The sequence below is a fragment of the Austrofundulus limnaeus genome, unplaced genomic scaffold (genome assembly GCF_001266775.1).
Source record: "Austrofundulus limnaeus strain Quisiro unplaced genomic scaffold, Austrofundulus_limnaeus-1.0 Scaffold2, whole genome shotgun sequence".
Lineage (NCBI taxonomy): Eukaryota > Metazoa > Chordata > Actinopteri > Cyprinodontiformes > Rivulidae > Austrofundulus > Austrofundulus limnaeus.
This window is the reverse complement of record NW_013952404.1, coordinates 5,063,491-5,076,944: the sequence shown is the minus strand read 5'-3', so window position 1 is coordinate 5,076,944 and position 13,454 is coordinate 5,063,491. Positions and strand designations below refer to the sequence as shown.

Genomic DNA, 13,454 nt, shown 5'->3' with positions numbered 1-13,454 from the left:
AGTCAGAGGCTGAACTACAACATAAAAATGAACAGCTGGCAGGAAAGTTGACATTTTAAAGCTTGATAAAAAAATTGACACAGGGCTTTAGAATATCGATACAGTATCGGGAAATGAAATATCGCGATATTTCAGTGTATTGATATTTTCTTACACCCCTAACTTATATAAACATTCATTATGACTTGGTGCATCTTCTATGTAACTTTCATTTTCCGTGGATCCCACAAGTGTTTATAAAACAATGCTTAAAATCATTTTTAACCATCTTTAATAGAAGCACCTTCATTTTTATAAGATAGAATAAATAATAATATTTGACCAATAGTCATTTTTCTAAAGAATTGCTGGAGTACCCAGGTACCCATTTACATGCATAATCATACCATTACGAAGCAAGTTGGTCTCTACAAGGTATTTCATCTGATTTTAATCCCATTGTCCCTCTTTAGAAGCTAATTAGCTCAGTTAAGTGCAGGGTTAATAATATAGAGGACATGTTTCACCCCTGTGTGTAGCACAATTATTGCTGCCATAATGTCTGTCCACCAGCTAAAGAAGACCATGTTCACTTGTGTTCAGCACCTGGTAAGATGTAGGTATCTCCTTGCCATTGGCAGTGTATGTCAGCAAACCAGTGGCAAGGTCTATCAGACAGCCAATCTCCAGATCAACGTTGCTGGCACCGGAGGCGTGGCCAGAACCGACCACGTCGCCGCCCCACACCATGTAGCAGTTACTCCTCTTCACGCTGTCGGTTATCAGCAAACAAAGGGATAATGTCAACACTCAGACCATCAAAAAAACGTTTTTTTTTCTGCAGAAAATACCGAAGCCTCACCTCTCGTGAACTCGTCCACGCTCGTCACCCAGGGTTACAGTGACTGTTCGGTTTTTGCCAAGGTGGTAGTTGTTGCTATAGTAGTGGTAGTCGGGAGTCACCCATCCGACCCACATACAGTTAGGGTCCTGACCAGCGAAGATTCTCACTGAGTGGTGGTACTGTGACGAAATAAAAAATTAGTTAGTAGGAAACCTAAAGGTTGCAACTATGTGGTACCATCAGAACAGAAGTTTGAAAATACCAAAGTGATGCTGCTGTAATCCACCCGTCTACTTTCTTCAATGTGTCTTACAGATCTCAGTGGATATCTGCGAGAGATGAAATTAAACAAGTGTTTATGCTGTGCTGCTTAAAAGTGCTTTGACATGACAACTGATTTATTTTTGAGGTCGGTACCTTTGTTTAACTTTGAGTATTTCCTCTTCCTGAACACCATTCATATCAACTCCAGGATTAGATTTAAAGGAAGAGTGAAACTCTACAGGCATGCTGAGACGACAAAACACCATGTCAGCGTTACTGTTCTGGGTGCCGAACGTCTTGTGAGTAACTTTAAGACAAGGAGGGCTGTCGATGGTKCCATCAATCCTGGTTACCTGCAAACACAAACAGATATTTGAATCTATGGACTCAGGAGTTTTTGCCTTTCTGTTGCTTAAATGGACTTTGTTCTTACTGCGATGTGGTTGTGGTTTTTTGGCACATTGACAAAAGTAGGCAAACGCTTGCTGAACCACATCGTGACCTCGCGGTTCATGTTGACAGCGAAGGGTTCGAATCCCTCCTGCAGGCCGCATGTCGTGTAGTACTTGAAAGTGCCAGCATCTTTCCCCAAATTCATGCGACCCACCTGAGCCAGACCGAGACTACAGACTGGAATAAATCCTGGCAAACAGCCAAAGGAAGGATAGAAAGAAGGAAGAGAGGAGTGTAAGGAAGCAGAGGAAAGGCACAAAAAAGCTTTAAAAACACACAAAGCAAGGTAGGAAGGAAAACCAATCCTGCATTTGCGGAGAGGCAAGCGAGCCACTTATTTTTAACTTATATCCTAAGCATGGTCATTCTAAATTAAAGACCCCTGCTCTGCATGTGAAGGCTTTATTAAAAATGGGAAGAGAAATGCTTATGCCTGACAATTCTTCCGCACACCACCTTATCAGTCTGACAGTTCTGGACCTCAAGCTAGAATAGATCACTCAAATCATGCCCACGTTTACTCGTTTTCTTTAATTCTCACCATCTTCAGCCTCAAAGTCAGTGAAGCAGAGTTCAGAGCCCTTGGTGGTAATTAGAATCTCTCCATTTAGAGTAAAGATTATGGACTTGTCCTCCATGTTGATCATGCAGCTGACTACATCCCCAGCGTGCCAGCAGCGCCCAAACAGCCGACTCCCCATRTTCAGACAGTGGCCCTGTGCAATATATACAGAGTGGGAATAAATTACAGCATAAAGACGACAGTATTGAGAGTGATTTTTGCTCTGCCTGACTGCTTACTCTGTATCCATCAAAGACAAAAGCAAGCTCATCTGTACCAAGCTCCACATCAGGTTTACAACCAGGCCTGGCCCAGCCGACTCTCATGTCCCCTCCAGTAACGGCTTCAAATTCAAAGTACCACTTTCCAGTTTTCACAGCGTAYGTCCTTTCAACTCGGAAGAAGCGGATCTTATCGATACTGAGACGCTCAACTGTTTGCCCTGAAAGTCAAAAGTGACAGATGCAGATATTTAAGATAGGAAATGGAACACACAACTCAAAAATAAAAAACATTAATGGAAATGCTGATCACAAAAAGCCCAGTGGCTTCAATTAGACACTCTTTCCCACCCYTTTTCTCTTTTCCAAAAACGGATGTAAGGTCGGAGGCAAAATCACATATCTGGGCTGGATAATTAAACCAGGTCATAACACAATCAGCTTTTTTTTAAATTATGCTCTATATAATTTGAACTTCAGCGCATCTTGGTAGGCATGACTGCATAWGTGGAACTCACCGCCTTCCTGGTCTAAGGGCTCGATGTTGTATCCATATCCAATCATGGTGCGGATAGCCTCGCGCAGGCTGTCCCTGTTTGACTTCTTGGTCCGCTCGTCCAGCAGCACATACGGAACCAGGCGAGGGTTACGTTTACTCTTCAGATCCTGTGCGGAGAAAAATTTGTCGGTGAATGTTCTTTGCAGGCAGTTGATCTGAACTCGGCTCCAAACATCTGTCTGTCCTGTCAGGAGCRTGCTGAATCAGCAGAATCAGCTCAGTCGTAAAAACGTTTGTTGCTAACCCTGATGTCAGTGAGACTAATTAGGAAGTTAATTGATCATGTATTGCTACTGGGCAAATGCTGCGCATCACTTCCTCTATTTTTCTGTGTCACTTTCATGTGGATTGCTCCCACTGGGGGCCATGCCACAATAATGTTTGTGTCATGTCAGTATTCCTAAGGCAGATCCGTGCTGAAAGTCACATGGTGTTTTTACRTCAGTAGCAGAACAGACTTTTGCTCTGGTATTATTAAACACCACAACTTCTGATCTTAAAAAAATTTATAGCATAATTTTTGTCCTCATACTACTTACTAATACTCATTTTTATGAACATTTATTATGGATTATTTCCATTTAGGATTGTCAAGAGCTTTGCTTGCATTGATTAAACATAATTTTTTCCTCATTATTTAGATTATTTAGGCTTTATCCACCCTCTTCAACAAGAACAGATTCAAAGACTGTATAAAATCTTGCTTTAGGCATATTTTCTAAGGAAAATGATCAAAAAAATACCACGAACATAAAACCTTTATTATTGTACATTTAGAAACAGATTTTAAAAAAACACAAAAAAGAATAGTTTCACATGTTCAAAGTCATGGCAATAGTGTGAAAATATCCACATTAATAACATTTCCATGCATCTGCATGTGTGTGTGTGCGTGCGTGCGTGCGTGCGTGCGTGCGTGCGTGCGTGCGTGTGTGGTTTGAGTGCTCATCCTTTTCTAGTGAATGTGTGACGTATGTTCTGTATGGGGTGTTCAGCAGCTGGCTGCCCTTTACTATAGCACATCTTAATGTGTTCTGAATTACATCTTGCAGCAAGTAAATGTCAGCCTGTCGAGCAGGTGCTCTGATAAGCTACATAAATTCTGTCGTTGCTGCGTTAATGAGCAGTTTAACTAGAGATGGCTGGAAACAGAAAATACATGATTGTTAGCAGTTAAAACCGACTGCCTGTTTTGGCACCGACGTTAATTTAAGTGCAAATATTTGAGCAAACCTGCTGAATGCCGTAGGTCCATCCCTGTTTGATGCGGTCCTTCGCCCACACATTGTGTGCATTTTCTGCCAGTTTGTCCACCAGCAGCTCCTGGCCTGGAGTCAGTTTTATGTCAGACAGGTCCAGAGGGGATGGTTTATAACCATTAGACATCATATAACTACAAGAGAAAAAATTTTTGATTTCAAGACGTATTTCATCCTCAGTTGTGAACGCACAGTAACAGACAGAGTAAATCCATCAGGGATGGTTTACATTTACAGCCTGGTAGAAAACTCTATAACAATACAGATCTTATGAACACCTTAAATATATATTGTATTTTTTCCTCATGTAGCTGTAAATGTTTTGATAATTTAGGGTTGCTCAAAGTTTGCTTTAGAGTGTCATTTTATTTTACTACAGAGAGGACAGGCGCAGTGCTTTATATGTTTAATGTATAAAGATATCAGAATACTGCTATAATTTCTCATTTCTAGCTGCATGTTTATAACACAGCCTATGAATAAAGCAACTTTAAACCAGAGACTGTAAGGTTAACACATGGTTCAAGAATTGTGCCAACTTACTTCTTGGGTAATTTTAACTTTTTGAGGGAGTCCTCTGCATTTGGATTCACCTGAACAATACGACAGCCTAACGCCAGCAGAGTCCTGTGGAATAAACACACACACACACCAGAGGAATTTAGAAGAGCCAAAAGGGTTCGAACTGAGCAGAAACGAGATGAATTTCATTTTTTTTGGAGCGTTTTGCATGTGAGGGAATGACTTATGTTAACAAATTCTATGACATTATCCAAAGGTGGTCATAGGTCATAGCTAAAGAGTTTGGACTCCACATTATCAAACTGAAGACACTGAAAACCATCATTTGTGTGTCACTTCTTTGTTTTATAAATCATAGTGTGATCTTTTTTGTCTTAAATTATAATTTAGTTGTGTTTGTGTGAAAATGGGATTTTTCAGGTAACATCTGTGGCTTAAACCTTCAAAGATTTTTTTGTAGGTGGTAAATAAAAATAAATCCTCTCGCTGCAAGAGCTTACATTGAACAATTCAAAATCCTTTTTTGTCTTTTAGCTAGGAATTATTTTTTCTGCTCATATATTCTGAAGTTTGGACAGGCTACAAGGATTAAAGGATCTTTATTTGTCATTCACGTCACATAAACATTGAATGTTCGTGAAACAGAAAGAAATGGGTTGCACAGGTCCCATTCACAGAATATAAGAATAATGAATATTAAAAGTAAAGAATTAAAAAATAAACATAAATACAAGATGAATCCAGAATGTTCAACCTACTTTACAGTTTCTGTTGACATCTGCAGATTGTAGTTCTTTTCAGTTTCTGGCAGCTTTGAGAAATCCACCAGGCATGGATGCTGTCGTTTATTATCATCCCTTATCTGCAAAACATAAATCTGTTAAAACATATAAACCTTCTGGCTTTTTATATAATAAAGCTCTTTATTCACGCCAAGTATTTACTTAACATATGAAAAAATAAGCATATGAAAACCACAACCTTGTAAGTCATTTTGAACTAACAAGGGGGGTGGGGATGTGGTTAAAGTTTATGTGCAACTGCTTGCAGTGATAAAGCAGTTTTCTCTAGTGAACATGTTACAGAGGAGGAGCAGGGGAGCATGTTTTCTTAGAGGAGGGAAGAAAGAAAGATGTGTGGCTTGAATACTAAGCACCTTTATGCATCTTTCAATGCTGCAGTTTATGCCAAATGTTCTCCCAGGCAGTGTTGCTCTTAGGAGACGGCATGACAGCGGTGGATGTTTACCAAGAAAACATGCAGGGCTGGGTACAGATATGCAGCTGTCTGTCTGTCTGTCAAAAACAACACTAACCAACTTCTCATACCCAACAGTTTTCATCCAAAGAGAAGGAAACAATAATAAATATGACAACTCCTGATTTTTAGGGATGTCAAACCTGCAAATCAGTCCATGAGTGAAACAATAAATGACTTTTATTCTAACACACGCTACAGTGACTTTGCTACCTACAAACAAACAGGCAGTGGTGGGCAGCACTAATCTAAATATTAGTTGCACTAACCCTAAAGCACTAACTCAAACATTTAGGTCCCCTAATTCTAAAGCACTAACCCACTGAAAAATTTAGCAAAAGCTAATTCTAAAGCACTAACCCACTGAAAGATTTAGCAAAAGCTAATTCTAAAGCACTAACCCACTGAAAAATTTAGCAAAAGCTAATTCTAAAGCACTAATATAACCCAGTTGACACATAAAACATTCTTCAGTCAACATGAGACAATATTTACTGTGTGCAGAATGTTGTCACTTAGTGCCCTTGGTGGACCAAATGGGAGTCMCCTGAAKGCCACATTTGGCCCRYGGGCCTTGAGTTTCACATGTGACCTTGTACATAAGTGCCACACATATAAACAAAATGTGTGACAGCTTTCACCCTCATCTGTGAACAATAATGTCGATCAATAAAATTTATAGACCTCAGTTAGTGCTTCTAAATTTAGCCTATAAATTTAGCAAGCGCTAATCCACTAATAAATTTTAAAAATAGCAAAAGCCCTAAAGCACTAATGAAGAAATTAGTTCACCTATTAGTGCTTTAGTGCTTTAGGGGAACTGTGCCCACCACTGCAAACAGGAATGTAGCRTCTAAATGAGTGATATGATCACATTAAACATAAAAAAGGTGTTGTTGTTTTTTTCACTTACCCTCTTTTAGCAGTGAACCGCAAATTATAAAAGAGAAAGCAAGATGACATACAGGCTTCTGTGGCGGTTAAATGCTACTACTATTTAAATCAAACGCATTTTCAAGCAGATTTTGTCAGAAATTTCCTCRACAAACATGGGAAAATGTATGGAGTGGGGTTTTTTCATTCCTAAAAATGACGATTATGATAGAAAACAAAATAAATTGTTTGCTTGTTTCTCACCTTGCCGTAAGTCCAGCCCAGCTCGATCTTGTTCATGCCCCAAAGTTCATGGATGTTTTCAGCCAGTTTGTCCCGAATCTTCTCCAAATGAGGAGGCATGATAATCTGAGGCAGAAAGCCTTTTTATTGAGATGTTTATTTTTTTTCTGCTAATAAGCACGTCAACATCACATCAGCTTACCTGGCTGGTTTCCACAGGGACGGGAATGAAGGAGGCCTGTGAAGTGAACTGAGGATTTCCCAGCAGATCCCGGACTCCTTCAACATCTCTCTTATACTCTTTCACTGGCTCCACCCTCATTTTCTCCTTGGGTAACAGAGCCTCAAAACACGGAGCATAATTTGACGGAGGCAGGAATTTAAAGTCCCCATGTCGGCCACCTAACAGGAAGCGCACCCTAAAGAGAAAAATGTTTCATTTATTTTATCAGAACATAATGATAAAATAGGTTAAGCAAATTATTGGTTAAAAATAATGTAAATGTCAGCTATTATTGGTGTTGTGGAAATATCCCACCAGGCAGAGATGTGGGAAATAAACAAAGTRGAAAGTGTGTGGTGGGATATTTCCACAACAGAATGGCGTCACGAACAGGATGACAAATGTTAACAGAGAACCAATGACAAACCGACAACTGAAACTTCAGAATAAGATCGAGGTTACAGACATCATGGAGTCATGAGAAACAGATTATATAATGACAGTTATCAAAGAGATACAGAACAGGACATGTCAAGGTAATATGCAGTTAGGGACWYCATGATATTCTTTCATCACAATTGGGGAAAAAAAACATCTATGCAGACAAACAAAAGCAGATTTTTTCTTTTTAATCTTCTTCAAGCTGTTCTGTTCCCACAAGAGCAACTCAAACAAAAAGAACAATCTCTGGCTGTCAATGTGAAGCTGTTCTCCAAGGTCTGCTTAAAATAGCTTCTTGATGAGTAGGGGTGACACAACCAAGCCCATTCTGACTAGTCTTCAATCAATGAGCAGTGAAGATGTGTGACCATCATTTTTTGGAGTTTTAAAATCCACGGAGACTCACACGTTCACTGGGTCACTTTCAAACACAAGCTTGTACTTGTCTAACCCATTCAACAGTATTCACAAGGACACACATTCTGAGATAACTGAGGAAGATAATCCTGTCAATTAATCAAAAAAAAGTGCTACCAAAAACTTTATACTGTGCAAAAATAAAATTATTAATATAAAAGCCTGTGGAGAAGGGTTTAAAGACTACAGTTTTTGCTCTGATTAGTTTGATACTTGTAATAATAAAAGMAAATCTGTTTTATTTTAACACAGAAAAATAAAACGTACCAAGCCCAACTYTCAACACTAGAATATCATGGTGCTGTTCTTAAATCTAAGTTTTATCAGATGTTTGTTAAATAATTACGTTTCATTTTGTATGTGATAAAATACTAATCTTTCTASCCTTTTGATCTGAAGTGTCTCTGATTCAGAGCTGCTGGTGCAAAATGCTGACATGACYCTCAAAGTCAGTCAATCATGGAAAAGCTGCTAGAGCTTAAAATTCTATTTTAACATCTTGTCAATCACATTTCTGGTCACTATAACAGGGGAAAGGGGGAACAYTTTAAATAAAATTGGTTTTATTCAAGTACTCAGACCTATACACCTGACATACACTGACCCAACTTGTCATTTTGGATTTTATACATTTCAATTTTAATATATTTGGAGACGAAAACATATATTTGTTTGTTGTTTTACCTCCTAAGAGGTCACATATGTGGCGCCAGGACCTAGGAGGTTAAACATATTCTGTTTATGTCACAAAAATACTTTGATGAAATTAAAACTCTCTGATTTGTTAGAACTTTATTTCCTGCTCAATTTTAAGGAAGGAATAAAAACATACAACTTGTTCTTATTCTTATTAGTATAAAGACTCAACATTTGTAAAGGACTAAAATAGGTTTTTTGTTTTGTTTTGTTTTTTTGCAGGTTTGGACTATCCTTTGGTTAGATACTCCTCAGTTTAAAAAAATATTTTGGCAGGTTTAGCAGTTTTGCTTTGCACACTGTAGACGCAAATTATCAATATGTTGTAAAAAAAAAAAAGGGAAGATCTTTAAACAATAAAGTGAGTCAAYCTTTCAAAGTCTGCATTAGTGATGTGTTTACTGATAAACCAATTTATTATGAGTCTAAACACAGAAAGTTTGGTTTAGAGAAGACAAGATGATAGCCACAGTTAAAGAGTCAGAAGAAAGATCTGGTTGACTAAATTATCTCATGCATTGAGATATTGTAAATGTTTAATGCAAGCAAAATGAKCACATGGTGCTTTACAAGATGAATACACTATAAACCAAAACAAAGAATCCATACAACAAAAACCACAGGCCATGCAGTGAGCCAGAAGGTAGAAGTTCAAATTAAGCAGAACGTAATAAASACTCACTTGACCCCTGCAGAGAAGCTGACGACGGGGAAAAAGAGTCCGTCTATGTTGAAATTTTCAAACATGCCTTGCACAGGCTGTCCGTTGATCCTGAAGGAGATGCTGGGAGCTCCCAGGTCCAGACAACAGCTCACCACATCCTCTGAAGTCAGGATATGCTGGTTCACAGATGCAACTGCCCGCGGGATACGACCTGATCAGGACAGACAAACATACAGTTATGTGAACACGGCCCAGTGAGAGATGCTGGCAAAGATCAGAACTCTCCGACTCACACCGAACGCAACACATTTGCGCTCAGTCTGGGCAAGAAAATAGTTCCCGCAGGGTACTGATTGTCTGGATATAATCTGGATGTGYACCAAAGATTTCACTTATCTTTAACGTGTTAGCTCACATTCAAATAAASTCTACCCTCCCACTCACCTGACCAGAGGTGGAGTCCATCAAAACCATACGAGTAGAGGTCATCGCCGACTCCGTTGCCCCCCCAGCCCTCGCCCCCTCCGGGGTAAGGTGCGTARCCTTTAGTGTTGGCCCAACCCACTCTCAGGTGGGAGGGCTCACTGGTCACAAAGTGGTCCACCTGGTCGATCATCAGCTCRTAGTACCACTTCTTATACTGGGCGGAGCCTTCACTCACACCCAGGAAGATGTTTGGTCTCATGCTGGCAAAAAAGTTCAAATATGAAGTCACTAAAAGTCTCTCAGTCTCTAAGTGAAATCAGGTTTGACTTTTAGTTAGATGGTTTCATTTCTCAGTAAAAACAAATAAAAAGGTTTCACTTAAAGGGGACGTATCATACAAAATCCACTTTTTTTAGTCATTGAGTGCATTTTGTTGTGTACTTGGAGTCTCTAGGAGTGCAGAATTTTTTTTATTTAGTTTCTCCCAGTGCTGCATACATATATTTATATTCTGTTTGAGTCTCTTTTTTTTTCTAAATTTTCAATGACGTTTTCTGAACTGTTCCATCACATTTTTTTGTGATGGAACTGCCTATTAATTTTGGTGGTCTTCATTCCCCTCTGGCTCCAACATGTAAGGCTGAAAGGACAAGTTTTATGCTGTTGACATCTTTTGAACTCATTTGTAAATAAAAATGTTTCTGCACCGCTATATAGTCGTAAACCTCTCTAAGAAACTAGAATGGAAGCTGGAAGGGGGCGGGGTGTAAAGTCTCTCATTTGGATTTAAAAAGACAGCCTCAAAATGAGTTGATCTGAGACACACCTCAAAGGTGTGAAAGAGGGGCTTGTGGAGTTACAATAAGGAGGAATTCARAGCAAAGCATTGCAGTTTCACTTCATATAGAGCCCAACTGAATAATTTATGTGAAAAAAAGGATTTAAAAGCGTGATATGTCTCCTTTAAGGATCAGATAAATTTCATCGGGTGCACTCAGTGATGAATATTCCTAGAAAGTAAATTCTATAATCAGAGGCTGGAGATGGTGTCAAAATGTTATTGTTGTCTAAGCAAGAATTAAGTTGTGAATTTTTACACCGTGTTACTTTAACAACTTGTGTTTTCACATGAAACACGTGATCCACGAACTGTGTTTCAAAAACAGCATTCACAGAAMGCACTATGAGGTTTGAGTTGTTTCAGACAGCAGACACTTCCTCTCAATTAGGCTTTCTTTTGAATAGCTGCTGTGATTTTTTTCCTGAAAGAAAAAATCYCCCATGATTTTCTAAATTGTACACCAATTATAAACCAATATTTTAATGATTTATTCATGTGAGTCATGAAAGTACTCATCTAACAATCAGAGTAAATAACTAGGATTTAAAATGATTTAGAGGGACCATGTTGGAAGGCAGTGTCACAGAAAAAAGMAATAAAACGGCTTCCTCACCTCTGGACATCATTGACCAGCTGAGTTTGTAACAGCAGATCTCGTTTTGGCAGCAAGTGGTCGCAGATGAGGTTCTGATTGGTTCGCACAGCTACACCATTACACACGCACAGCGAACAGAGCACGTCCAGAATCTTAAAAAAAAAAAACAGAGCCATCAAGAAGAATAATAAGCAATCATAAATCATGAGTGCAAGACCTCAATGGCTCTTCAACAGATAATCACGTATTTACCTATTTTTTTCTTTCAAACACTAGGTTTAAATCCATACCCTCCCAGAAATGACTAATTATCTGTGTCCCAAATCACTGTCCAAGTTGGTGCTCTGAGGACAGCCTATTTTCATGCAAGCACTGCATAATTACCCTGATGCTGGTTAGAGCTAAAAACATGTCCAATAATATTTCTTTGATGTTCACTTAACAAAGGCACAGAATTAAATGGGCTGGGAAGCTCAGCCAAGGATGACAGGCCACTTTATCATTGACCTTTTCATCCTGCTTCCAAAGCAAAACAATACATTTAGGCTGATTTATGACCCAGGCCACCCAACTGTCTGCTTTTAATTATATTATCCCAGTAAACAGATTTGTTCATGACAGAGAAGCATCACAAACCTCTGTCACACGTGGAAGACTAGGCAGGTAAAAAGTAAGTACAACCAATTAACAGATAGAAGAAAAGATTAAATCGAGTCCTTACTTTCTGCAAAGTAAGCAAACCCCAAATCAAAAATACACACACACCAATTTATATAAAGTTTTGTTAAATTGGCTGGTTGGACTGTAGCTTGCAGGGTATGTTTGAATTTTATTCATTTCTTTGCACCTTGAAAATATTTCTAAAGGTCTAATTTGAAGATCATTAACCATTTAAAATCATTTATGGCCACACATCAAAAACAACTCTTCAACCAATGTCTTGTGAATAAAAAGGCTCTTTCAAGGGCAAAATTATTTTTACGGTTTCATTTCAAATGAAAGAAACAAAAAAAATGAGCTTGTTCAAAGAATGTAGGCTTTATGAGTTTATGTATCACTTCAACATTCTTCTTTTGTAGAAATATCTGAATACAGTTCATATATTCTATGTTTATACATAACTRCAATATGAAAGTAATAATGCAGTAATACATTCTAAGCAATTTCTTCAAAATCATAAACCATTTTAGGTAGATATTGTATTTTCTCTCTATTTGTCATTTTTTAAACTGATGCATTTTTAACATATTTAATGTAAAATAAAAGGGTACACACCGCATGTCAACAAGGACCTCATCATAATTACAAACTAAACTAGAGACTTTGTATTTCCACCAAAAAAAGCAGCATTAATGCTTAATGTTGAAAGACTTATCTGAAATCTGCTGAAGTCAAGCTGAAAGAGTTTTATAGCAAAACTGTAAATGTGAGTTAAATTTCAACAGCTGACTTGCTGAATGTAGGAAAAGGTGAAAAATTGGTAGAAAAAAKCAAATACGTGTCAAAAAGTTGAAATGAGCAGAAATGTAGTAAAGATAGCAGAAAATAGTGAATATTGACAAAAATGTAGCTTAAACAGCGGAAAAATTTGAAACTACCAGAAAGAAGAATTACAAATTTCAGAAAAGAACAAGAAAGATTAAATTTATATAAAGAAGATGAACTGTGCAGAAAAATGAATAACCTGTGACCTTCATTTTTATTTTATGACCTTGAAATAAATAGTGTCATCATTGAAAAAACACATTTGCTGAGTTATGCAATAAAGAAGCTGACATTATCACAAATAATTAATTTAGCTGAAAAAATAAAAAATGAGCTAAAATAGTTGAAAAGTAGCTAAAAAAGCTAAAAACAGCAGAAAGAAACTACAAGAGTTTGTTTCCTGAATTAAGCCGCGAAAACACCACTAAAACATGAATTTACATGAATAATGCCAAATTTAGAACAAAAACACTGATGTGCTGATAGATAGAAAAAATAAAAACAGCTGAACAAAGCTGAAAGGAGCATACAAAACTAAAATGAACAGTAGCAAGAATGTCCTGAAGGAGTTGAACATATTGATATAGAAATGGTTGAAATAGCACAAAAATTGCAGAACAAGATTTGTGC

General features: G+C 38.0%; 1 protein-coding gene across 1 annotated transcript in view; it reads right to left on the bottom strand.

Annotated features, from left to right (window-relative positions):
• LOC106520141 (ryanodine receptor 3) overlaps nt 1-13,454 on the bottom strand; it is a 117,807-nt gene that overhangs the window by 58,510 nt on the left and 45,843 nt on the right. Inside the window, exons 17-32 of the mRNA XM_014012091.1 lie at nt 11,358-11,491; nt 9,922-10,163; nt 9,496-9,688; nt 7,239-7,455; nt 7,058-7,162; nt 5,422-5,525; nt 4,685-4,768; nt 4,116-4,275; nt 2,842-2,989; nt 2,342-2,544; nt 2,082-2,256; nt 1,521-1,729; nt 1,241-1,440; nt 1,086-1,152; nt 842-1,002; nt 586-751 (exon numbers count right to left, since the gene is read on the bottom strand). Coding sequence (XP_013867545.1) covers nt 586-751; nt 842-1,002; nt 1,086-1,152; nt 1,241-1,440; nt 1,521-1,729; nt 2,082-2,256; nt 2,342-2,544; nt 2,842-2,989; nt 4,116-4,275; nt 4,685-4,768; nt 5,422-5,525; nt 7,058-7,162; nt 7,239-7,455; nt 9,496-9,688; nt 9,922-10,163; nt 11,358-11,491 — 2,568 coding nt within the window. The remainder of the gene's footprint in view (nt 1-585; nt 752-841; nt 1,003-1,085; nt 1,153-1,240; nt 1,441-1,520; nt 1,730-2,081; nt 2,257-2,341; nt 2,545-2,841; nt 2,990-4,115; nt 4,276-4,684; nt 4,769-5,421; nt 5,526-7,057; nt 7,163-7,238; nt 7,456-9,495; nt 9,689-9,921; nt 10,164-11,357; nt 11,492-13,454) is intronic.